Source organism: Phocoena sinus, chromosome 11 (genome assembly GCF_008692025.1).
Source record: "Phocoena sinus isolate mPhoSin1 chromosome 11, mPhoSin1.pri, whole genome shotgun sequence".
NCBI lineage: Eukaryota > Metazoa > Chordata > Mammalia > Artiodactyla > Phocoenidae > Phocoena > Phocoena sinus.
In genome coordinates, this window is record NC_045773.1 from 47733474 (window position 1) to 47757768 (window position 24295).

Sequence of the window (24295 nt, forward strand, 5' to 3'; positions counted from 1 at the left end):
CTACCTGTGAGGAAAAAATAAATCAAATGAACCAAATCAACTGAAGATATTTTCCCCCCAAATTCTGACCAACCGTCACTATTACAGATACATATTCTAAAGATTTTAAGTATTTTTCAGTAAGGCTTTAACACCAACTAAAGAGCTAGTCCAGACTGTTTATTCTGAAAGATGACTAAGGCACTGTCACCTGAACCATGGAAAATACAGGACTTTACAATTTCATAAACCTTTTTCTGAATAAGCCCTCTTGTCAGAGTCATACTGAAAATTAAAGCTCCTTTACAGAAACAGCTGTAAGGACAGTCATTATCATAAAAATCACGCTCTCTCTCCATACAAAGATGAAAATAAAGACACTGCCATATGCTCTGAGTAATTATTCAAGCAGCCTGATGGTTTTGCAATGAATCATCTCTCGCTCCTGTTCACTCTGGTGATCTCTATCTCAACGGATATTAACCCCATCCTTCTGGATGCTCCTGCCAAATATCTTGGATACTTCTCACATCCAATCCAATGGCATATCTCTAACTTCAAAATATGCTACACCAGCGTCTGACTGCTTCTCACCACCTCCACTACTACCTCTCTCCCCTGGATAACCTCTCCTACCCTCATACCCTTAAAAAACTATTCTCCACGTAGCAGCCCAGGTTGTCCTTTTAAAACGTAAAATCTTAGCAAAGCAAAAGCCAAGTACCACAATGACTTACCACGCTTCATACCATCTGATGGCCAGGGACATCCATCCCTACCTACCACCTTACTCTCCTGATCTCTTCAACCGGTCTGCCTCTTCAACCTCTGAATCATTCTGCTCCAGCCACCCTTACCTCATTATTCCTTAGTCACATCAGTGTGCTCCTTCTTCAGGACCTTTGCGCTCCGCATGTTCCCTCTGCTTAGACCAAGCTACCTACAGATAACCACCATGTTCACTTCTCCACCTCCTTCAGATCTTTCCTCAAATGTCACCTTCTCGGTGAGGCTTTCCTTGACCTCTTTAAAACTCACCTCTATCCCTAGCAGTTTGCAACCCCTTTCCCTACTTTATATTTGTCCTTCATCACCACCACAAGGGATTTCTGTCTGTCTGCTTTGCTGCTGTATCTCTAGCATCCAAAGAGTGCCTGACACACAAGTGGAGGTCAGTAAATATTTGTTGAATAGATTCATGACTCAAGTAGTGGCATATATTTTCAAGAAAAAAAATTTTTGCTCATTTGGGGCAGAACAAACACAAGAATAGCCCAGTCTTCGGGCATTACCTCATTACCTAACGGGCATTACCTCATTATTACCATTGTGAGCGTTACCATTTATTGAGCACTTACTCTGTGCGCCAAGTACTATGCTGAGCACTCTCCTTACTTGCACTTCTTTTTTTTCCATCTAATTCTCACAATAATCCCATGAATTAGGTATTATTGATCTTACAAAGCAATGCAAGCAAAGGTAAGACTTAGGTCATAAATTAGTAAGATGCAGAGTAGGGCCTAGAAACCAGAACTACATGACGTTTCAACACCATACTCTTAATTGGTAGGCAACTGACTCTTTAAAGCGAACATTAACTGATTATTTATGTGTCAGGTTAAATTATTTACTTGCAGTGTCTTATTTAACTATTTTAATTAAAATTAAAAAAACCCGAGGCCAACATTTTTAGTTGCCTAGCCAACATACAGTTTTCCCTTCTTTAATAAGAGAACTTTTACCTATTTTGCTTTAAGTAATAACATGCTTGGATAAAAAGCTTCATTTCATTTGCAAATGGCCAAATGACACAGTTCTGTCCAATAAAATAGGAATGTATCACTGAGTAAGGCTTCCAGGAAAGAAAGCCCTTTGAAAGGGAGCCAGCTGAGTCGTCATGTGACTTTGTCCTTTTACCATATTCTTCTGGCCTGGAACACAAGCACAAGGCTAGGGGTGGAACAACTGTCTTGCAACTATGAGAATGTAAGTCCAGTGCTAAGTAGAGTGGAGTGAAAAACTACGAGCCTGGGTGCCTAATGGCACCTAGGCTGCCACTCCAGTTTTCGTGTCATATAAAGGGAGCAAAGAAGTATTTTATTAAGCCACTATTATTTGTTTTCCATTACATGCAGCCAAATGCAATCCCTATTTGATACAACCCTATGAGGTTGTTGGCCCAATGCTGGCCTTACTGAAAATGTTATCATAGCTAAGTCTTCCAATCAGGGGGAGAAAATACACTAACCATTAAGCATCACTCTATCAATAGAAAATAATGGCTTTCACATTTATGGAAGAGCTAGAGGTGGGATCCTGGAATCTGTATTTGGAAACCAATACTTTAGACATCAAATGTGTAGCTAGTGAACAACTAATGAAAATTTAAAAGGGTAGGGAAAGTAGAGACTAAAGCTAGTAGGCTGCCTTCACCACAGTATCAAAGGTAGATGAATCACACCTTACTAAAAACGGATCTTAAAGAACAATTTTCTAAACCTAGGATGAGGTAAACAGTAAATATTTATTGAGACTTTTAAAAATGCATGGTAACACAGGACTTCCCTGGTGGCACAGTGGTTAAGAATCTGCCTGCCAATGCAGGGGACATGGGTTTGATCCCTGGTCCAGGAAGATCCCACGTGCCGCAGAGCAACTAATCCCATGCGCCACAACTACTGAGCCTGCGCTCTAGAGCCTGTGAGTCACAACTACTGGGCCCGTGCACCTAGAGCCCATGCTCCCCAACAAGAGAAGCCACTGCAATGAGAAGCCCACACACTGCAAAGAAGAGTAGCTCCAGCTTGCCGCAACTAGAGAAAACCCGCATGCAGCAATGAAGACCCAACACAGCCAAAAAGTAAACAAAAAGTAAAACAAAAACCAAAACAAACAAACAAACAAAAACCAAAATGGGCTTCCCTGGTGGCGCAGTGGTTGAGAGTCTGCCTGCCGATGCAGGGGACACGGGTTCATGCCCCAGTCCGGGAAGATCCCACATGCCGCGGAGCAGCTAGGCCCGTGAGCCATGGCAGCTGAGCCTGTGCGTCCAGAGCCTGTGCTCCGCAACGGGAGAGGCCACAACAGTGAGAGGCCCGCATACCGAAAAAAAATGCATGATAACATAAGCCACATGGCACAGCCCTTGACAGACTGGTTTCCCACTTTGCCGCTATATTGTATCGTGGGCAATAAAACAGGTGGCAGGGCCTTACACTGCTATACTACCATGTCCAGCATAAATCCTTAAATCCATCTAAACCTGAATAAGATCTGGAAGTAAGAAAAAAAAAAAGATGCAGTGATGGTCCAATAAACATTACAACAGATTCAAAACATTACAAGATTACAAGTGTTACAAGATTCCAAATCATGTATTTCACATTTTATGGCAGTACCAAAAATTAAGAAACAGAAAAAGAAGAAAAAAAGAAAGAGATAACAAAGAGATTGTATGGAGTAATGAATACGAGCTAAAAGCTTCCTGCAAACAACTACACTTAATCTGCACAACAGCCCCAAGGACATGGGTACCATTATTCCCATTTTACAGACAAAAAACTGACACTAAAACAGTTATATAAATTGCCCCAGATCAGAGAGGTAGTAAGAGCTAACGCCAGGATTTGAATCCAGATCAGTCTAACCCCAAAGCCCATACTATTACAGTTGCTTCAACACACATCAAATACAGTACAGCACCTGGTCAGAAGTGCTAATGCAATAGTAGGGGTTAGGCAGGAGCTCAAAAACACTGAAAAGATAAATGATTAATAGTGAGACCAATACTACATCTTTTACAAGTAATCATACTTAAAGTTCAAACCTTTGCCAAAGCATGCTTAAGATGATACAATTCTTTAAAAGGAAGTCGGTTTTTTTTTTGCGGTACGCGGGCCTCTCACTGTTGCGGCCTCTCCCGTTGCGGAGCACAGGCTCCAGACGCGCAGGCTCAGCGGCCATGGCTCACGGGCCCAGCCGCTCCGCGGCATGTGGGATCTTCCCAGACCGGGGCACGAACCAGTGTCCCCTGCATCGGAAGGCGGACTCTCAACCACTGCGCCACCAGGGAAACCTTAAAAGGAAGTCCTTTGAATTCCCAACTTGTATGCTTTTATTATGTTCTAGGAAGGGAATTTTCTCTTCTCTATAAGATTTTGCCAGAAAAAGAGAGAATAAAACCATGTGAGAAACTAACCCCAAATACAGTCCTAAGTAGCACATGTGAAAAAGATATATAGTTCAAATAACTGTATGTGCTTTGATGAGAAAGGAGACAGCCATTATACCATTTCCTTAAAATACAATCCTTTGGAAACAGAAAATTCAAAAAGATTCCCCCAAGCCTTTTTTGCCCAGACTTCAACCATTTGTTTCCTGAAAAAAAAATGAGTATAATCTGAAGAAATTACAAAGATTCATTTGGAAAGCTACTTACAGCTTATTACAAAATACTGTATTCCAAACATGTTGGCATGGAAGCAAAGTTAGAATAAGCATGCACTGCTTTACTGAGCCTTGCTACTTGCACTAGGCTGTAGTTCAAGGAAAAACTTTTTTTCCTCCCTCTTGAGAAGATGGGGTGAGAGAGAGTGTGTGAGGAGTGGAGTGGAAGTACATAAAGAACTTTCAGGAACTTATTAATGAGAGAGAGAACATTAAAAAAAATGACAAAATAGGATACACAAAAGAGAATAAATCTAACTGTATCTAAAAGGTTATCTACAAAATATCTGCTCCGATCAGTTTTTTTTCATTGTAAGGATATTTCCTTTTAAAGGTGAGATTATGGGGCTTCCCTGGTGGCGCAGTGGTTGAGAGTCCGCCTGCCAATGCAGGGGACACGGGTTCATGCCCCAGTCCGGGAAGATCCCACATGCCGCGGAGCGGCTGGGCCCGTGAGTCATGGCTGCTGAGCCTGCGCGTCTGGAGCCTGTGCTCCGCAACGGGAGAGGCCACAACAGTGAGAGGCCCGTGTACCGCAAAAAAAAAAAAAAAAAGGTGAGATTATGACCACCATCTTCAGATACTTCCAAAAACCAATCAAAAGCAGATTCAGAAATAAGGATCCTGGATTAGGCGACAGTTGGACACCAGTACTGGCTCTGCCCATAACTAGCTCTGACTTTAGACAGGTCATTTTACCTTCCTATGTCTCAGTGTCTTCATCTGTAAAACAAGATGGTTCACCTTACCTCACACCTTACAGAAAACTTAACTCAAAATATATCAGAGGACTAAATTTAAGAGCTAAACTATAACAGAAGAAAACATAGGAAAAAAATCTTTGTGATGTTGGGTTACTAAAGATTTCTCAGGACTTCCCTGGTGGTCCGGTGGTTAAGACTCTGCGCTTCCACTACAGGGGGCGTGGGTTAGATCCCTGGTCGGGGAACTAAGATCCCGCAGCTGTGGCACGCCTCCCCCGCCCCCCCAAAAAAGACTGAGAGTAAATATTTGAAATCATATATCAGGTGAAGGACTCATACCCAGAATGAATACATACCCTCACACACATCTCTATAACTCAGTGAGAAGAAAACAACCCAATGGGCAACCCAAATGGGAAAAAGATTTGAATGACATTTTACCAAAGGATATGAAAAGTTAACAAATAAGCACATGAAAAGATACTCTCTATTGGGAAGAAATATGGGAACATATGTATATGTATAACTGATTCACTTTGTTATAAAGCAGAAACTAACACATCATTGTAAAGCAATTATACCCCAATAGAGATGTTAAAAAAAAAGAGATACTCTCTATTATTAGTTATTACAGAAATGTAAAACAAAACCATGATCAAATACCACTTCACATCCACTAGGATGGCTATAATCAAAAAGACAGACAACAAATGCTGGCAAAAATGTAAAGAAATAGGGACCCTCATACATGGCTGATGGGAATGTAAAATGGTACAGTCACTTTGAAAGTCTGTCCATTTCTTAAAAAGTTAAACATAAATCTACCATATGACCCAGCAATTCCACTCAAGAAAAATGAAACATGGTCACTGAAGATTTGATGTAAATGCTCATAGCAACATTATTCCAAATAGGCAAAAAGCAGAAGAAACCCAATGTCCATCAAGTGGTGTCCAATGAAAAGGAAAAATATACTAATACAGGCTACAACATGGATGAACCTCAAAAAACATTACACAAAGTAAAAGAAACCAAACATAAAAGATCACATATGATATTTATATGAAATTTCCATAAAAGACAAATCTATAGAGACAGAAAGTAGATCTGTGGTTGTCTTCGGCAGGGAGTGACTGCAAATGTACATGAGGCATCTTTCTGGAATGATGGAAATGTTCTAAAATTGGATTGTGGTGATGACTGAACAACTCTGTAAATTTACTAAAAAACTATAGTACTGTAAACTTAAAACAGGTGGATTTTATGGTATATAAATTGCTTTTAAAAATGAAAAAATATTATGCTACGTGAATGAAGCCAAACAAAAAAAACTGCATATTACACGATCCCATTTATATGAAATGTCCAGAAAAGGCAAATCTATGGAGACAGAAAGTAGATTTGCAGTTGCCTGAAACTGGGGGTAGGAACAGGGATTAACTGTAAACAGACACAAGGGATCTCACTGGGGTGATGAACATATTCTAAAACTGTATTATGCTGATTGGTGCACAACACAATAAATTTACTAAAAATCATTTAATTTTATATTTTAAAATGGGTGAATTTTATACTAAAAATGGGTGAAATTGTACCTCAGAGTAAAATTGTTTTTAAAAATAAGGTGGTCAAATCACATTGGAGTTAACTTTTTATCCACAGACCACTTTGAGAATAAGATGAAGACTAACCCTAACCCAGAGGCCTGAGTCTCCCTTTTACTCACTCAGACACCTTATTGGTCTGAGGACACCAAATTAACAAGTTTTTAAAGCTCTAGAGCCTTGTGCAATACTAATAGCAAGGGCATTCGGAACAACTACAACCCTCCTCTTCACCCTAGAAAGATGTACACCTTACCAGAAAGAAAATCAAAATTCCTTTTCTAAAATGATAAGGACCCCCTTTCCTTACTTTTTAGACATCATTTTGGAATTTCCCACTTAATCCCTTTTTTCAATAAGAAACTCTGATTGAGGGACTCAGAAGCAATCAATCAAGACAGAGACCTAGCTAGCTGTCTTTAGAACCAACCAGTACACATCAAAGACCCAGCATGCAGTAAAGATCCATGAAGTGGCTTAAGGAAAAAGATGTGCTGTCTTTCAGATAAAACTTAGGCCAGATTTGTTTTGAAACAAGAAGTAAAGTGAAAAAAAGAAATGTGACAAAGTTTCTCTAAACACCTACACGGTGCAATAAACACTACCCACCCCGCCACCACCACCCACCCCGCCAAGACAGCTAAGGAGTTTTCAGACACTCTTTGTTATAAAACTAATTTAGGACTGGATGCTGATCTGGCAAAGCAGACAATCTCCTTCCTCCAACACACAAGGGTCTGCTCGTGTCTGTTGGATTGAGCTTCTGTTTAGCTAAACCCACCCCCTTTTGATTTCTAAAATCACTAGATTATTGTTGTCTAACAAATACTCCCCTCATCCCCAGTCCCCACCCTCCCCCAATCACTGTGCCTCTGTGAGAATTACAATCCATGTTTGTGCAAGTTTTGGTCTCTGCCAACTGGTATTCCCAGACCCCCTTCAAATCCATTCCACACACAATAGCCAGGTCCATCGGATTGTTTCAGGTCTTTGCTTGAAGCCCTCCAATAACACTTAAAATAAAATTCCAAAATCCTTTCCTTGGCTGAGAAGATCCCTAAAATCTGGCTTCTCCCTTACCTTTCTAACCTTACCAGTCTTCTTTCAGGTCCTAAAACACAACAAGCTCTTTCCCTCCTCAGGAGCCTTTGCATTTCCTCATCCCTCAGTAGGGAAAAAATTTCCCTAGGCTCTTAAGACTCTCTCATCCTTCAGTGCTCAACTTACATGTAAACGCCTCAGAAAAAGCATCTTCCTTGAAATTGCCCCAACTAGGTCTCCACGTTATCCTCTATCAGAACATCTTGTTTATTCCCTTCCTAGCACTTGCCAAAACCTATAATTCTTTTTATTTACCTACTTATTTACTGTCTACCTCCCTGACTAGAAAGTCAATTCCAAGCAGTCATAAGTTGTGTCTACATCGCTCAGTGCGGTACCTGCAGCTTCATCTGGAGAGAATCCCCAGCTCTACCGCAGCAACGCCTGGCACTTCGTGCGGGTTCTCGCACGGATGCGGGAGTGAACAAAAGCACCCTAACCCACCAACCCCCGAATAGGTGGCCGTGCCCCAAACTGCAATACCCCATTTCTCGCACCGCCTCGTAAAGGCCTGTCCCATACCTTCACTTTTCTTTCTCTCTCAGACACATCTGTCGCTCAGGTTCAAACATCTGTCACTACACAAACCTCTGGTGAGCCTCTCAAACCCCACCCCACCGCGCCGCACAGGCGCGCCACTCAAAATCCCCTCCATGCCTTGCACGCGCTGCACAAACCTGGAGCCTCACCCACGCTCCCTACCAACCCCCGGGCCACTCGAGCGCCCACGAATATCTGGGAGCCCTGCGCCCTCCGAGCTCCCGCGGGTCTCCTCGTTCCCGCGTGTCACCCGCCATCCAGCGCGGCACCTCCCCCCTCCGCGGCGCCAGCTCTCACCTATCACCTCCTGCAGCTCGTAATCGTCCCTGTTGATGGACCAAGGAAGGGCGCTGGAGTCCTCGGACATGACGGCGGCACGGCACTCAGCCCTCCCTCAAACTCGCTGACCTCCCTCTTCTCCTCGCCGCGCCTCTCCCCACCCCCAACCGCTGCCGCCGCGCCCCCACCAACCGCCTCTGGAACAGCCACGGGTCGACGGCGCCTGGCGCCGGGTGGCCGCGCGGCAGAGCAGCGGGGGGCTCGAAGCACCCGCGGACCTCGCCTCCTGCTCCTCCGCGGCCGGCACTCCCCTGCCCGGCCCAGGTCTCGGCCTCGGCCTCCGTGGCAGCAGCTACAGGAGCTTCGCCTCGGCCCAGCCCCTCTGTCCCGCCCTCCACCCCAGCCCCACGCACGGGCCGAACTTTCCCTTCTCCCTCCACCTGCCGACACGCAGCGCGCTGACGTCACCGCGCCGGGCACGCCCCGCCTCGGCCCCGCCTCCAGCCGCCATTTCAAGTGTGGCTGGATGAGCAGTGAGCAAGTAAGAAGCCCGAGGAGGAGGAAGTTGACAATGGAAGGGAAGAAATGCTTTGAAAGGAGTTCAACAAGGGCATCGGAAAGCCAGAGAAGAGCCTAAAGTAGCAGAAGCGGTAGCCACACTGAGCATGGCAACCAAACGGCGGCTTAGTGGAGGGGGCGGAGCCACTTTTGGCGGCGGGGGCACGTTGCCGTCTCCGCTGTCGCATTCATTGGCTTATTTGAGAAGGAATCAGAAAGGCAATAGGTGAGTGTGGACGTCAGTCGTAAATTAGTCCCGCCAGCAGGCGCTCTGAGCGCCGTTCTCTGGCAGGGCTCCCGTCCTTCAGGGTGGCGGTTATGCCTCTTGCTTTGCACAGTTCTCCCAAGAGACGTCGCGGTGTAATCGTCACACCCTCGAGACGTGCAAACGGCTCCGCAGGGTGTGGAGAAACCCGAGGGAGCAGCTGGGTGGGGTAGCTTTGGAGTGTGGACAACTGCCAAGTGGGATAAAAGGCCTTGGGCCACGAGACAGGGGAACCGGAAGCTCGCCCCGTGACGACACTTTCTCTAGGCGGAAGTTCTATCTGCAGCGCCCGTCGCGGCCTTCTCAGTAACCTTAATGGTTAGGGTGTTCTGTCCATACTCAACTTTGGGTCTGGAGCTTAAATGAGCACCTGTCTTGGGGCCTCGGAAGGTTGGAGTTTTTCCCCAGAGGCGGCTGGGGCCATTAAACAAGTGAGGTTTGGCCCAGGAGATCTGAGGTCGTTTCAGAGGCCTTGACTTTTGTGTGACCTCATTGAACTTGAGTTTTCACAGGTTGACCACTTAGGGCCGTTGGAGAAATTAACGAGGTGAAATTGAACATACTTGGTAAAATGGAATAAAGAGTACTGACGTGGATTGGGCTAGGTGTGAAGCTCTTCTCAGTTGGATGTCTTTTAGACCAGTAGTAGTCCTTATGAAAGAGACCTTCACCCAGGCCATGCCAGGCACTGGAAGCCCTGTGCAGGAAATCCACTGACTACAAAACGAAAGCAGTGGGACTTCCCTGCTGGCGTGGTGGTTAAGAATCTGCCTACCAATGCAGGGGACATGGGTTCGATCCCTGGTTCGGGAAGGTCCCACATGCCGCGGAGCAACTGAGCCCATGCTCCACAACTGATGAGCCTGCGCTCTAGAGCCCGCGAGCCACAGCTCCTGATCCCGTATGCCACAATTACTGAAGCCCACGCATCTAGAGCCCGTGCTCTGCAACAAGAGAAGCCACCGCAATGAGACGCCCGTGCACTGTAACGAGGAGTAGCCCCTGCTCGCCACAACTAAAGAGAGCCCGTGCACAGCAACAAAGACCCAACACAGCCAAAAATAAATAAAATAAATTTATGAAAAAACAAAAGCAGTCAACTAGGAGCTGCAGCAATGAAGCTGTTAACGCGTTTCCACCTGCTTGGTGGGATTTGAGAATGTTTCATGGAGGAGGAGACCCTGCATAGTTAACATGTTATCAACAGGTGGAAATTGAGAGGCTAGACTATTCCAGTCACAGCAAAGGTGCCAGAGTTCCCAAGTTTGGAAGCATAGCACAGGCCTTGCTATAGAGATTGGTTTCAGCTGTTAACTACTGACACCTTCTTTACTGCCACGTGTTGCCTTTTTCTTTTTGCAGGGAGAAGAGGGATGGGGATCAAATCTATCGGAGAGGAGCTAATGCTGATGGTAAGGATTAGAGATGTCAAGGTTTGTACCAATAGAAAGATCCATAAACCAGAAATTTTTAACCTGGATTTATTGGCCTGTGTGGACCATGAACAACCTTCAGAAAGTTTGTGGGGTTTTTACTCCTTTGAAATTGTGTGCAGAATAGTATGTACTTCAGGGAGAAATCTGGCCACCTTCCTCCTTTCTCTCTTCTTCTTCCCCAGTGAAAAGGAGCTACTGACCTAATAATGAAAATTCACGATGTTAATTGACCCACATTCTTGGTGGTCAGGGCCACTATACATTCGTTGATGGGTTCTTTTCTACTTCCTCCAATGCACAAAGCTTGATGGTTTAGTTGAGCCAGAACCTGCTCTGCAGATCTGGTCATTTTATTTCCCCTGTCTCCTGGGCTTTCTCCATGTGGCTGATGGTCATGAAGTTCCCATGTTTTTAATGAGCAAGGAATTGGTGGCTGTTTGAGACCAGAAGCCAAAACCTCAATTTCTTTCTCAGCTTATGGAGTATCTTCCATGTGATAGCACTGTCATAAACACTGGGTGTACAGTGGTAAACAAAGTAACTTAGTTCCTGTTTTCATGGAGCTATAGTCTAATAGAGGAAGAGTAAACAACTCAGCAAATACATAGATGAGGAATTACGTTACAAAGCATCAAGCAGGAAAAGGTGAGTATACTGTGACAGACAATAGTTAGGGAGTTTGGAGAAAACCTCTATGAGAAAACTGCGAGGGAGCCAGCCATGCAAAGTGTGTTCTAAACAGGTTACAACGGGGTTTTAGGCACTTTTGAAGCTATTGAAGTAATAATTTCATTCCTCTTAGGCCGCTGGTCCTTGTATATGGCTCCCTCAGTAATCTTTTGGGGGATGGGGGGAAAAGGGGGTTAAGGTGATTCTGAACCCTTGCCCTAATACCAAAATTTAACCAAATCTTACCTAGGTTTCTTGAAAGTATGACATACTTTCCTGAAGAGTGGGACCTTGTTTTTCCTCACATTTTCAAAGGAGTCCTTGTCTTCTCTTGGGTTCCTCCCAAAGTCAGACTCAGAAAAGATTTGGATGCAAATAGTTTATTTAGGAGGTGACCTCAAAAGGCATTCTGAAGGAGTGGTGAGGTGAGACAGGAAAGGAAGGAAAGTCATTCAAGGGTATATTAATGAGGGGAGACTGTGTAGCTATTTGAGAAACTGGAACGCACCTTGGAATTGCCCCACCAGCAGGCAAGGAAGCTGAGGTATTTGCCCACCAACTCCTTTTCCTCTTTATTGTTAATGCTCCTGCACTTCCGCCCAGCTCAGTGCTGGGAAAAGCATGCTCCTAAAGTCAGAGAATGCACTCAAGCAAGAGACACAGACAGTCCCCCTCACGTACTAAACATCAGAGAAGGCCCAAAGGATATGTACGGGTATAGACAGCATCTACTACAGTGTGTAAACCCAGAAGTTGAGAATCATTGTCTGGGCTGAAAAGCTGGGAGGGAAAGTATATTCATGCTTCCTCTTCTTTCTCTGTTGCCTTTAAGCAACTTACCTGCATTGTGTTTTGCTTTTAGCACCTGCAGGGTAGAGGAAAAAGGACTGATTTCAAGACTAATGATGTGTTGAAGTGATAATTACAGCTTTAATTCAAGATTTATAGGCTCCATTAAAGAAAGAGAGTTGAAGTCTATAAATTAATATGTACCTTTTGTGAGAAACCTGAATATAAAGAAAAGCACAAGTTTATGTCTTTGTCCTAAGCTGATTTTCTCAGCAGTTCCACATCAGCGCCAGGACCAACTGTAAACTGCTGGAATCTGTCTCCCCCCCCCACCCCCTTCTCTCCAGTATCACATGTCATATGTAGTATAAAGTCATCTCTTGTGAGAAGGGATAACACCCATTCCTCACATAGGTGTGCTTCCCGCCTATGTGCCTAGAATGGTCCCTGTACAGGCACGTATTCAGGCATGGTGTTGATTAAAAATCGATGGAATTTGCGAGTAGAGAAGACATGCACAAGCTAGGAGTCTGGAGCCTGGGGAGAAGCTGACATCTTGGCAAACCCAGGGAATGAATGTCCAAGGTGACAGGGGCTCAGAGCCTGTAAGAAACAGGTAGATGAGAGGTTATTGTAGGAAAAGAAAAATCAGTCCATGCAGAATGTAGAGTCTCAGCATCAAGCTGCGTTCTGGGCCAGAGAGTAGCTTCAGGTTCTCTCAGGCTGGCACCATGCCAACGTGATGATCTCAAGTTGAATTGAGCAAAAGATGGGAAATACCTGACTGAGGTGGAGCAGGTGCCTAGGTGCCTGCTACTTTTCAAACGCTGTCTCTTAAAGGTTTAATATGTCTAGAAACCTCCTTCATTAGGATGTTTATTGTAACATTATTGTAATAGGGGAAAACTGGAAACAACCTTGGATAAAGGTGTCCATTGATAGAGGATTGGTAATTGCTTGTATATATTATGTAGAACATCTTAGGATAAATAAGAAATTTGTGTGTTAATGCTAGCTGAAGTAACAACCCAAAACTAAACTAAACTGGCTGGTTTAACCCAAAAGCTTATTTCTCACACACATATAGTCCAATACATATGTCCTTGGTCCCTTTCCTCCAAGCAGAGAATTCGATTTTGGCTCCTTCCATCTTGTGGCACCACCATCTTCTAGGATCTCCTTAGAGTCTTCTGCTGGACCCTCTGCATTCAGCCAGCTGGTTAGCTGAGAGGGAGAACACTACAAAAGCTGGCCAACACTGGAAGTTGTGTTTGTTACTTCTTCCCAGGTGGTGTTGGTCAGAACTGAAGTCAAGGAAACTGGGACATGGCTTCTTCTGTGTCCAGCAAGAAGAAACGGGATTAGTCAACATCTAGGTGATCTCTGCCACAATTGGTAAATTTGGTTGCGGCCAGGCCAGAGCTACTGACTTATTGAGGAAGAGGAGTAGGAAGGATATACTCTTTTGTACATTTTGGACTTTATAAATCCAAATATTACCTGTTCAAAAAAATTAATTTAAGAAGGGGAGACCGGTGAAATTCTGGTTCATCCATGCTGTGAAATATTACATAGCAGTTAGAATGAAGTATACATACTGGAATGGAATGATCTGTAATTAAGGTAAACAAGCAAGTTATAGATAAATTTCTGCATTGACTTAGTTTGGACTACTATAACAAATTACCATAGACTGGGTTGCTTAAAACAAATATTTTTTCTCAGAGTCTGGGGCCTGGGAAGTCAAAGATCAGGATGCTGGCAGATCTGATGTCTAGTGAAGGCCTGCTTCCTGATTTAAAGACAGCCATCTCCTGATTGTATTCTTATATGGCAGAGAGCAGGAGCAAGCTCTCATGTCTCTGCTTATAAAGGCACTAATCCCATTCCTGAGGGTGCCACCCTCATGACCTATTTACTTCCCAAAGGCCCCACCTCCTAATATTATCACATTGATGGCTAGGATTTCAACATATGAATTTGGGAGAGACACAAACATTCAACTTATAACATATATGTATATAAATATATGGAATAAGGTCTGGGAGCTGGGTGGAGGTGCAATACACATTTGCTTTTTGTGTATTGTTTGAACTATAAGGAGAAAATATTCCAATATTGTGTAACACTAACAATGTAAATTCTCTAAAGAAATTCATTAAGATCAATTTCACAAAAATATTTTGGAGGCCCATAAACCCCAGCTTCATTAATAAAGATAATGTAAATTAAAACTAAAATGAGATTCCATTTCACTCTCACCAGATAGGCAAAATTTTAAAGCCAGAAAATACTAAGATGAAGAGCAACAGAAACTCTCATCCTCTGCTAGTTGGAATGTCAATTGCTGTGACCTCTTTGGAAAAAGCAGGTTGTTATTATGTAGTAAAATAGAACCTGTGCTTCCCCTATAGCCCAGCAATTCCACTCCTAAGTATATATATGTTAATAACCTCTTGTACATGTGTTCCAAGTAATATACACAAGAACATCTATATCAGCATGTTTTGTAATAGCTAAATAAATAAAGGAAAGCACCCAAATAGAATGTAAAGATAATTATACAGTGGATACTTTATGTGGAAAGGTACTTATGCAGCTACATAAAATAACTTGACTAAATCTCAGAACAATGATGATAGCAACAAAGTAACAGAAGAATACTTACAAGTGTGACTGTAAGTGTACATGACTTCCCTCAGGGTTGGAACAATCTCACAAAAAGCATTCCAAGTAGGGAGGAAGGGAGGACTGACCATCAGCTGAACCTGGCAGAGCCAGTAAGACTTGGATGGGTGGAGCAGAAGAAAAGTGGCATTCCTGGAAGGAGGAAAGGCCTGAACAAAGGCAGGCACAGTGAAACCAGGTTGAACAGAGTGTTGGACATTCTCTCACAAAAAGGTCAGAAGTAGGCACAATTGAATAAGAAGGACAAGGAAACAGCAATCAGTTTGGTGATTAACTCTAGGGGAAAGGAAAGGGATGCAACCAGGATAGGGCACATAGAAGACTTCCAAGATTCAGGTAGTGTGCTATTTCTTTTTTTTAATAAATTTATTTTTGGCTGCCTTGGGTCTTTGTTGCTGCATATGGGCTTTCTCTAGTTGCAGTGAGCAGGCTTCTCATTGTGGTGGCTTCTCATTGCAGAGCACGGGCTCTAGGAGCACGGGCTGCAGTAGTTGTGGTATGTGGGCTTCAGTAGTTGTGGCTCGTGGGCTCTAGAGTGCAGGCTCAGTAGTTGTGGCACACGGGGCTTAGTTGCTCAGCGTCATGTGGGAACTTCCGAGACCAAGGCTCGAACCCATGTCAGAATTGGCAGGCGGATTCTTAACCACTGTGCCACCAGGGAAGTCCGAGTGTGCTATTTCTTAACCTGGTGATGAGTACACAAGTGCTCAACTATTCCTATATGTTTATGTGTTTTTTTAAGGTATATTTCATAATTTTAAGTTTGGTTTCTCATGGCTAGGGCAGTAATAATATTTATGGTACCCCGCAGTCTGCCCATCCCTTCTTTCAAGCTGAGGGAACATCCAACACTCTTCAACCTGGTTTCATTTTGTCTGCCGTTTTTCAGGCCTTTCCTCCTTCCAGGAATGCCACTTTTCTTGTGCTCCACCCATCCAAGTCTTACTGGCTCTGCCAGGTTCAGCTGGTGATCAGCCCTCCCCTCCTACCTACTTGGAATGCTTTTTGTGAGATTGTTCCAGCCCTGAGGGAAGTCGTGTATACATACTACCTCACCCAGACCATTTCCGGGCACTTAACCTGTGCTGCCAGCTAACCGTAGTCTTCTCTTTTTGTGAGTATTCTGTATTTCAAATTGGGTTGTGGATCACCCATGAGGAGTGGCAGATATCCTATCAGTCAGTAGGAAGTAAAGGACTTTCTTGGAGTTTCAGGTTTGGTGGTGTTGGTTATTTGCCCACCTTAAGCCGTGCCAGCATGATGACAGTCTAGAAATGTATAAAGAGCTGCATTTCTCTCCTTTTTAGGAAAATTTGCAGGAATGTATATACCATTCAATTCTCAGCCTTAGGCAGGAGTATCAGAATCTCCGAGGCACAGCAGTAGTTTATAAAAACATTCAAAAATGCAGGTATCTCTCACTAACTAAACTCAGGAACTGAATACTAACGTTTATCTTCTGATAACTTGGTGTACCTCACTCTCTGAACTCAGGAACTGGATAGATTCAGACAGCATGGAATTTAATGCCTAGGTTCATTAAATTAATATAAATTCAGATAAAAAGCCCAATAAAAAAAAAAGCCCAATAAAATCTTCATAGCAACAATTAGATTTAACTGTGCTAAGGGATATAAATAAGTACCTCATGCAGTCAGTAAAATAGCCTTGTGAGGTTTTTATGCCAGTTTTACAGCTGAGGAAACAAACTCAGAAAGGTTAAGAAACTTTCCTCCAGAAGTTCCTGGAAATGCTTAGCACAGCACCTGGCTTGTAAGCGCTCGGTAACTGATAGCTGTTACTTATTAGTTGGTGGGACTAGAGTAAGAAAGCATTAGGGAGGTGGAGGTTGAGCAACAGTGTGTCTGACTCAAGTCCGCTTGCTCAGGAAAAACCGGTTTTAGCCGCCATCTGCATGATGTCATTCACACCATACCACTGCTGCATTGTTGCTGCCCATAGCACTGCCTAATTTCTTTCTTTCTTTCTTTCTCTTTTTTTTTTTTTGGCTGCATTGGGTCTTTGTTGCTGCGCACAGGCTTTCTCTAGTTGCAGCGAGCAGGGGCTATTCTTCATTGTGGTGCGTGGGCTTCTCATTGCGGTGGCTTACCTTGGTGCGGAGCACGGGCTCTAGGCTGGCGGACTTCAGTCGTTGTGGCATGCAGGCTCAGGAGTTGTGGCTCACAGGCTCTAGAGCACAGGTTCAGTAGTTGTGGTGCATGGGCTTAGTGTTGCTCCACAGCATGTGGGATCTTCCCAGACCAGGGATTGAACCCATGTTCCCTGATTAGCAGGTGGATTCTTAACCACTGTGCCTCCAGGGAAGTCCCAGCACTGCCTAATTTCTTATTGCAGTGTCTGGGGAAGGAAATGAAGACTTTCTCTTTGATTCTCAGTGGATTGTAAAGCCTTGTTTGTCTTTAGCACCCAACCTGAATGAGTGAATTTGGGGTTCAGGTGTACCAAAATTAGAGATGCCCCTGCCTGACTGGACATTGAGTTGGAAGTATCAGGACATCGAGAAACGTGGACAAAAGTGCCCTATCAATTGCAGTGCGCCTACATTTATGAACTCTTCTCCAGGTGCATAGCTGTGAGCAGTCTGCCTAAAGATGGGATTGTCTTCCATCATCCAAAGAGACCTGGGCCCTGGAACTGATGTTACTTCCCTGGTGAATGGCAGTGGACCGTGACAGAGGGAGGGCTCTCCATGACCGTAGAGCAGAGTCTTAGGCTCCGTCCACCCCATCCAGCACGCAGAAGGTGTTATCCTACTGTTATCAGATTCTTCTGCTTCAGTCTTGTGGGGGGCGGGTAACTTGTTCTCACTTAGTTTTAACTCACCCAAATCCTAGAGAGAAAATAATTAATTTTAAAGATTTGGTAGCTTTGTGGTAACTATTATAGAATAGTCGGTGCTGTATTGGGTCTTCTTATGCACTTGACAAGCCTTGGGACACAGACTGAAAGCAGGAAAACAAAGAGGAACTAACTCCATATTGCATAAGCACCAAGGTTGTCATCAGAAAGTAAAGCTGTTGCGTCTGGAAAAAACCTTTCTTAATATGGAGTTGGGTAATTTCACCTGTTAACATATGTACACATGGTGTGTATAGTGTGTTATTAACACTTCACCTGGCAGGGAGACCCAGGAAGGAAACAAATTTGGAGTGCCAAGGACCCCTTGGAAGGTCCTGGTGAAGCATGTAAGTATGCATTGGCACCTACAAACATGGCATACTTCGATATTAAGTAACCAGGCTGTAGAAAATGTATGGCGAGGAGATGAGTGTGCCCACAAACTGCCTGGGGAAAGGAATGGATCTTAGGACTACAACCCGTCGATGTAGAAAGGGTAGAGAAGGAATTTGCACGGTGAAAATTTAGAGAAGTGGGCAGACCCAAGGGCAGCAGAGTAGAACCTACAACTGGGATGCTGGTACAAAGCACCCCAGTGAAGGGTCTTAGTTTTTCAACAGAGATAAAATTCGAGGGATGGATTATTAATACAGTTGTCCTTGGAAGGGCCCCAATTCACAGTTATCCTGCAGCCCTTTTATCAAAACCCTTGCCTTACTCACTCAGATCATGATGTTCCTCTGTACTGTAGAGCTGAAACCTCATCTAACCATAATGTCCAGACCACGAGGGGAAAAAAGTAAGAGGAAATAAAAGTAGCACTACCTGCAGGTGTGTAAACAGGAAAAACAGAAGAGGGAAAGCAAGCAGTGCAGGCATGCTCCAGGGTCCTTTTTTCCCCCTATTCATTCTCCCCAACCCATCCAAATCTTGACTAGGGGAAACTGTAGAAGCATCCAAGACAGATAGGGAAATATGAAGAACTCAGAACATCAGAGGCTTGTGGGCTGCTTCCCACGTATGGCTTGGGGCAGACTGCAGGCTGGCTTGCATCATGTCCAATATGCTGTAGGAACAATAATGTAGGAATGATGGAGGGCAGAGTCTAGGCCAGTGAACACCAGGATACCATACCCAGTTCCTCACAGCCTATATACTTGGTCTGCAGGAGGTCAAAAGCTTCACTGTGTCCTATCAAAGCATGCGGAAGTGCTGTAGAGGCTTGTGTAGAGAGTTGAAATGAAAAGGCCTGCAGAAGTGGGCTTTATGGCAGAAGGCAAATGGTTGGGACCATGGACTTCAGCTCTGAGGGCTGGCATCACACTCCAGAGGCCAGATGAGGCCCACTGCATCTCAGCAGGTAATTATAGGAACTCAGGAATCATGCCAGGTATTTCATGGCAGAACTAGAAGACAGTATAAGGACCTGCTCACAATGATCCATGGCAACCCTTTCCTTCTACCGTGAGGTCATATTTGAGCCTCTCCCTTCCCACACCCCCAGACCTTCTTGACAAGGTGAGGGGGGGAGGGAAAGAGACCTGGGAAGCAGCATTAAGAGAGACCAGGTTACTCTGAAAGACACTGTGTGAACCAGATAATTTAATATTTGCCGGCAAGCTCGAATCTCCCTTTCCTGCCCAGCAGGTTGGGGGCTTATAGGAAAGATTAGATTACAGAAAACAAGCTACATTGTCTTTGCACCTCTGAGTTATAGGGTGAGTTAGTGTGCATCCCTGCTCTAACCTTTTTTGTGCTTTATAGGGCAAGCATATGAAGTGTCCAGTTAAAGCCAGCCCTTTGGCTGCCACCCTCACAGCTAATGGGGGCAGGAAATGAGAGCCTTTGTACAGAAGCAGATCATGGGCCCAGTGTTCACCTGCAAAGTGGGCAGGACCCACAGCAGACCAAGGAGGAGACCATCAGCGGACATGGTGGGACTGTGGTTGGATGAGCACTGCAGGGGGCTTGCAACAAACCTGTTTTGTCACTTAGGGCCTCTTGGTTGCCAGTGACAGAAAACCCAAACTACATTAAGAATGCTAGCATTCCTCTGTAACAATAGCCAAAATAGAAATTTATTTTTCTCGTACATAAAAGTCTGAGTGTAAGCAGTTTGGGGCTGATAGTTCAACCCAATAATCAAGGTCCCGGGCCCTTCCCATGCTGTGTCTACCATCCTCAACATTGAGCTTTTAGCTCCCACCACTGCACTGCTGCACCCACATTCCTGCAGCGTGAAGTGGGTAGGGAAAGTAGAGGACACACCATTTTGTTAAGGTCATGAATTAAAAGTTGCATATAGGGACTTCCCTGGTGGTCCAGTGGGTAAGACTCCATGCTCGCAATGTAGGGGGCCTGGATTCAATCCCTGGGAACTAGATCCCACACGCATACCGCAACTAAGAAGTCCGCATGCCACAACTAAAGATCCCACATGCCGCAACTAAGACCCAGCACAGCCAAAGTAAATAAAAAATAAATATTAAAATAAAAAAGTTGCATAAATCTCTTTTTTAAAAATTTATTTTATTGAAGTATAGTTGATTTTCTTTTTTTTTTTTTTTGGCCACACCATGCATCATGTGGGATTTTAGTTTGCTGACCAGGGATCGAACCTGTGCCCCCTGCATTGAGAGAGCAATCTTAACCTCTGGACCACCAGGGAAGTCCCTATAGTTGATTTTCAATGTTGTGTTAGTTTCTGGTGTATGGCAAAGTGATTCAGTTTTATATATATATATATATATATATATATATATATATATATATATATATATATATGTGTGTATATATATATGTATATATGTGTATATATATATATATATATATATATATATATACATACACACACATATTCTTTTCCATTATGGTTTATTACAAGATACTGAATATAGTTCCCTGTGCTATACAGTAGGTCCTTGTTGTTTATTCATTCTATATATAGTAGTTTGCATCTGCTAACCCCAAACTCCCAACCACAAGTCTGTTCTCTGTATCTGTGAGTCTGTTTCGTAGATAAGTTCATTTGTGTCATATTTTAGATTCCACATATAAGTGATGTCATATGATATTTGTCTTTCTCTTTCTGACTTACTTCACTTACTATGATCTGTTGGTCCATCCATGTTGCTGCAAATGGCATTATTTCATTCTTTTTTATGGCTGAGTAGTATTCTATTATCTATGTGTACCACATCTTGTTTATCCATTCCTCTGTCAGTGTACATTTAGGTTGGTTCCATGTCTTGGCTATTGTGAATAGTGCTGCTATGAACATTGGAGTACTTGTGTCTTTTTGAATTATTGTTTTGTCCAGGCATATATCACTTTCTCTTACATCCTGTTGCCTGTAGCTTAATCACCTGGCCAGACCTAAGGTCTCATTTAGCTGTTGCCACAAAAATGCTGTGTAACAACCACAAAATATCAGTGGTAGACAACAGTAAGCATCTATTTCTTGTTCACATGTCTTCAGATCAGCCGATGTTTGGCTGGTCTATGTTGGACTCAGCTGGTCTTGGCTCCAGGCTGCAGCTTGGGTTCAAATCTGTTCCATGTATCTCTCATCCTCTTGCTAACAGCAAGCTGCCCAGGGCCTGTGCTTCTCATGGTGATGAGTTTCGTGGTAATGGCAGCATACATAGGCCTTTGCAAGTCATGTATATGGATTAGGAGCTATGTAAAGAAGGTGGCCTTAGAGCAAGGTTGTGACCTTGCACAGATCTGAGCTCTTTCACTTTTACACTTACCTATCCAGGGTCAGAATGGCAAAATGAAGGCCTTAGCCCACCCAACTGCAGAAGCACATTTAAAGCCTTTGCTTGGATCATGTCTGTAACATCCCATTGGCCAACACAAGTTATACCCAAGCCTAATGTCAGTGGGGTAGGAAGTATACCCCTCCCATGAAGGGAGGAGAGGAGGGATGGAACAAATGTCTTACAAACAATACTACCAACCTTAACTACACAGAATTCTGGGAAAGCATGGTGGCCATATGCGCAATTAAAACTCTAGAGTTCTGTTCCTAAAGAAATAAAGAGAAGCTAGATTCTGGGGACAGTCTCTGCCACAACGTGTATCAGTCAGGAGTCAGTTTCCACTTCCAATTTAATGAAACCATGGTTGTATTCCCCTACAGAAGCATCCTTCCTTTTGGCGCTAGGACTTTCAAACCCACTGAGCTCAAGGTTGCAGAGATGGGAAGTACAAAAATTCCTCTGTGTTTCTTGTGGTGTAAAAGTGAGGAGGGTTACCATATTTTTACCCCTTGTTTCCCAAAGCTCTGCATTTTGGTTATGGGGGAGATGGCACTGTATACTGGCTGCTGACTTATGGCTTTTAAACTGAGACTTAACCAGGCCAATCCACTGTTCTACCTAACTGGGCCTTTCTGGATGGTAGGGCATGTGGTGAGACCAGGAATTCTGAGTGTGGTGCCACTGTCACACTTTATTTGCCATAGAATGTGTCCCTAAGATAGGAGCAGTGCCATGTGAGATATCACGGCAGTGGATAAGGTATTTTGCAGGTCCATAAACTAGTGGTGGTGGCAGAAATCCTGCAGGCAGGGGAGGCAAATCCACACCCATGATACGTGTCTATTCCTACAAATAACCTTTCCCCAACATGTTGAAAGGTGTCCAAGAACCAGGTGTCTGGCTGGTCCCCCTGGAAATGGTGCCATTTATGAGTTTAATACAGCTTCTGAATAAACATTTTGGGCATTCAACAGCAGTGCTTAGGGAAATGCCTAGCAGTAATGCCTATGTTACAGAAGAAGAACAGTTACTAATCAATGACCTCAGCTTTCAGACTTCCCTGGTGGTGCAGTGGTCAAGAGTCTGTCTGCCAATTGCAGGGGACATGGGTTCGAGCCCTGGTCCCGGAAGATCCCACATGCCACAGAGCAACTAAGCCCATGTGCCTTGAGCCCGTGCTCTGCAACAAGAGAAGCCACCACAATGAGAAGCCAGTGCCCTGCAACGAAGAGTAGACCCCGCTCGCCGCAACTAGAGAAAGCCCGCACGCAGCAACGAAGACCCAATGCAGCCAAAAAATAAAATTAATTAATTAATTAATTGAAGAAAAGAATGACCTCAGCTTTCATCTTAAGAAATAGAAAAAAAAAAAAGTAATTTGAACTCAAACAGCAGAAAGGAAATAATAAAGACCAGAGTGGAAATCAGTAAAATAGTAAACAAAAAACCGTAGAGAAAATCAGTGAAACCAAAAATTGATTCTATGAGAAAAATCTATATAATTTTTAAACCTCTAGTCAGGCTGATAAAGAAAAAAGGAGAGGGCTCCCCTGGTGGTGCAGTGGTTAAGAATCTGCCTGCCAATGCAGGGGACACGGGTTCGAGCCCTAGTGCAGGAAGATCCCATATGCCGTGGAGCAACTAAGCCCGTGTGCCACAACTACTGAGCCTGCACTCTAAAGCCCGTGAGCCACAACTACTGAGGCCCACATGCCACAACTACTGAAGCCCACTGCAATGAGAAGCCTGCATACCGCAGCAGAGAGTAGCCCTGGCTAGCTGCAACTAAAGAAAGCCCGTGTGCAGAAACAAAGACCCACCGCAGCCAAAAATAAATACATAAATTAATTTTTAAGAAAAAAGGAGAGAAGACACAAATAGCAATAAGAGGAATAAGAGGTGATATCACTACAGTTTTTGCAGATACTGAAAGGGTAATATGTGAACAACTTAAATATTGTGAACAACTTAATGCCAGTAAACTTAACAACTTAGATACATTTATTGAAATACATAAACTGTCAAAGCTCATTTAAGAAGTAGAAAAAAAAGTAGATAATCAGCATAGAGTTATATCTATTAAAATTTTGAATTTGTAGTTAAAATCTATCCCACAAAGAAAATGGTGGCAGTAGCCAGATTAGCTTGGTGAGGACAAGTCTTGTTGAGCCCGTACACAGTCTTTTACCCTGTCACCATGGCCACTTTGTAAAGGGTCTATTGACCAAGCACTAGAGAATCTAAGGAAGAGGCCACCTGATGTCCACAGGTTGGGTCCTGTTGTCCTCCCGATTATTGAGTCTCATCTACAACAGATGCCCTTGAACGATTTACACTCTGTGTGTTGCAAGAAGTCCATCTTTCCCCTAGACCTCCTTGTCACCAATCTTCTAATCTTGCTCTTTCTAAATTCCTGACCAGCTGACTGTCCTATTAGTGAGTCAGGTTAGCTCTGTACCGTAGTTAGATCTGCAGCAGAGTACTGCCCACTGGAGAATATCCCTTCATTGCTGGCTTTTGGAGCCACTCCAGAGTCAGCTGTGATGCAGCAGTTACCCACTTCTTGCTGGTTGCAGCACGTGTGTAGATTCATCTGTAAAAGATTCATCTGTTT

At 43.8% G+C, this 24295-nt stretch overlaps 2 protein-coding genes across 7 annotated transcripts in view; one reads left to right on the plus strand and one right to left on the minus strand.

Annotated features, from left to right (window-relative positions):
* Positions 1-9091, minus strand: part of OXSR1 (oxidative stress responsive kinase 1) — a 101354-nt gene extending 92263 nt beyond the window's left edge. Inside the window, exon 1 of one of the 3 annotated variants that reach the window (XM_032648576.1) lies at positions 8672-9091. In XM_032648576.1, the coding sequence (XP_032504467.1) occupies positions 8672-8741 (70 nt within the window). In that variant the 5' untranslated portion in view covers positions 8742-9091. The remainder of the gene's footprint in view (positions 1-8671) is intronic. The other 2 variants (XM_032648577.1, XM_032648578.1) reach the window with 2 other exon arrangements.
* A 61-nt stretch (positions 9092-9152) lies between these two features.
* LOC116761622 (putative UPF0607 protein FLJ37424) overlaps positions 9153-24295 on the plus strand; it is a 29194-nt gene continuing 14051 nt past the window's right edge. For all 4 annotated transcript variants that reach the window (XR_004352070.1, XM_032647596.1, XM_032647592.1 and 1 more), the window contains exons 1-2: positions 9153-9437; positions 10839-10888. Coding sequence is in view for 2 of the 4 variants with exons in the window: in XM_032647596.1 (XP_032503487.1) it covers positions 9319-9437; positions 10839-10888 (169 nt within the window). In the remaining 2 variants the exon portion in view is untranslated. The remainder of the gene's footprint in view (positions 9438-10838; positions 10889-24295) is intronic.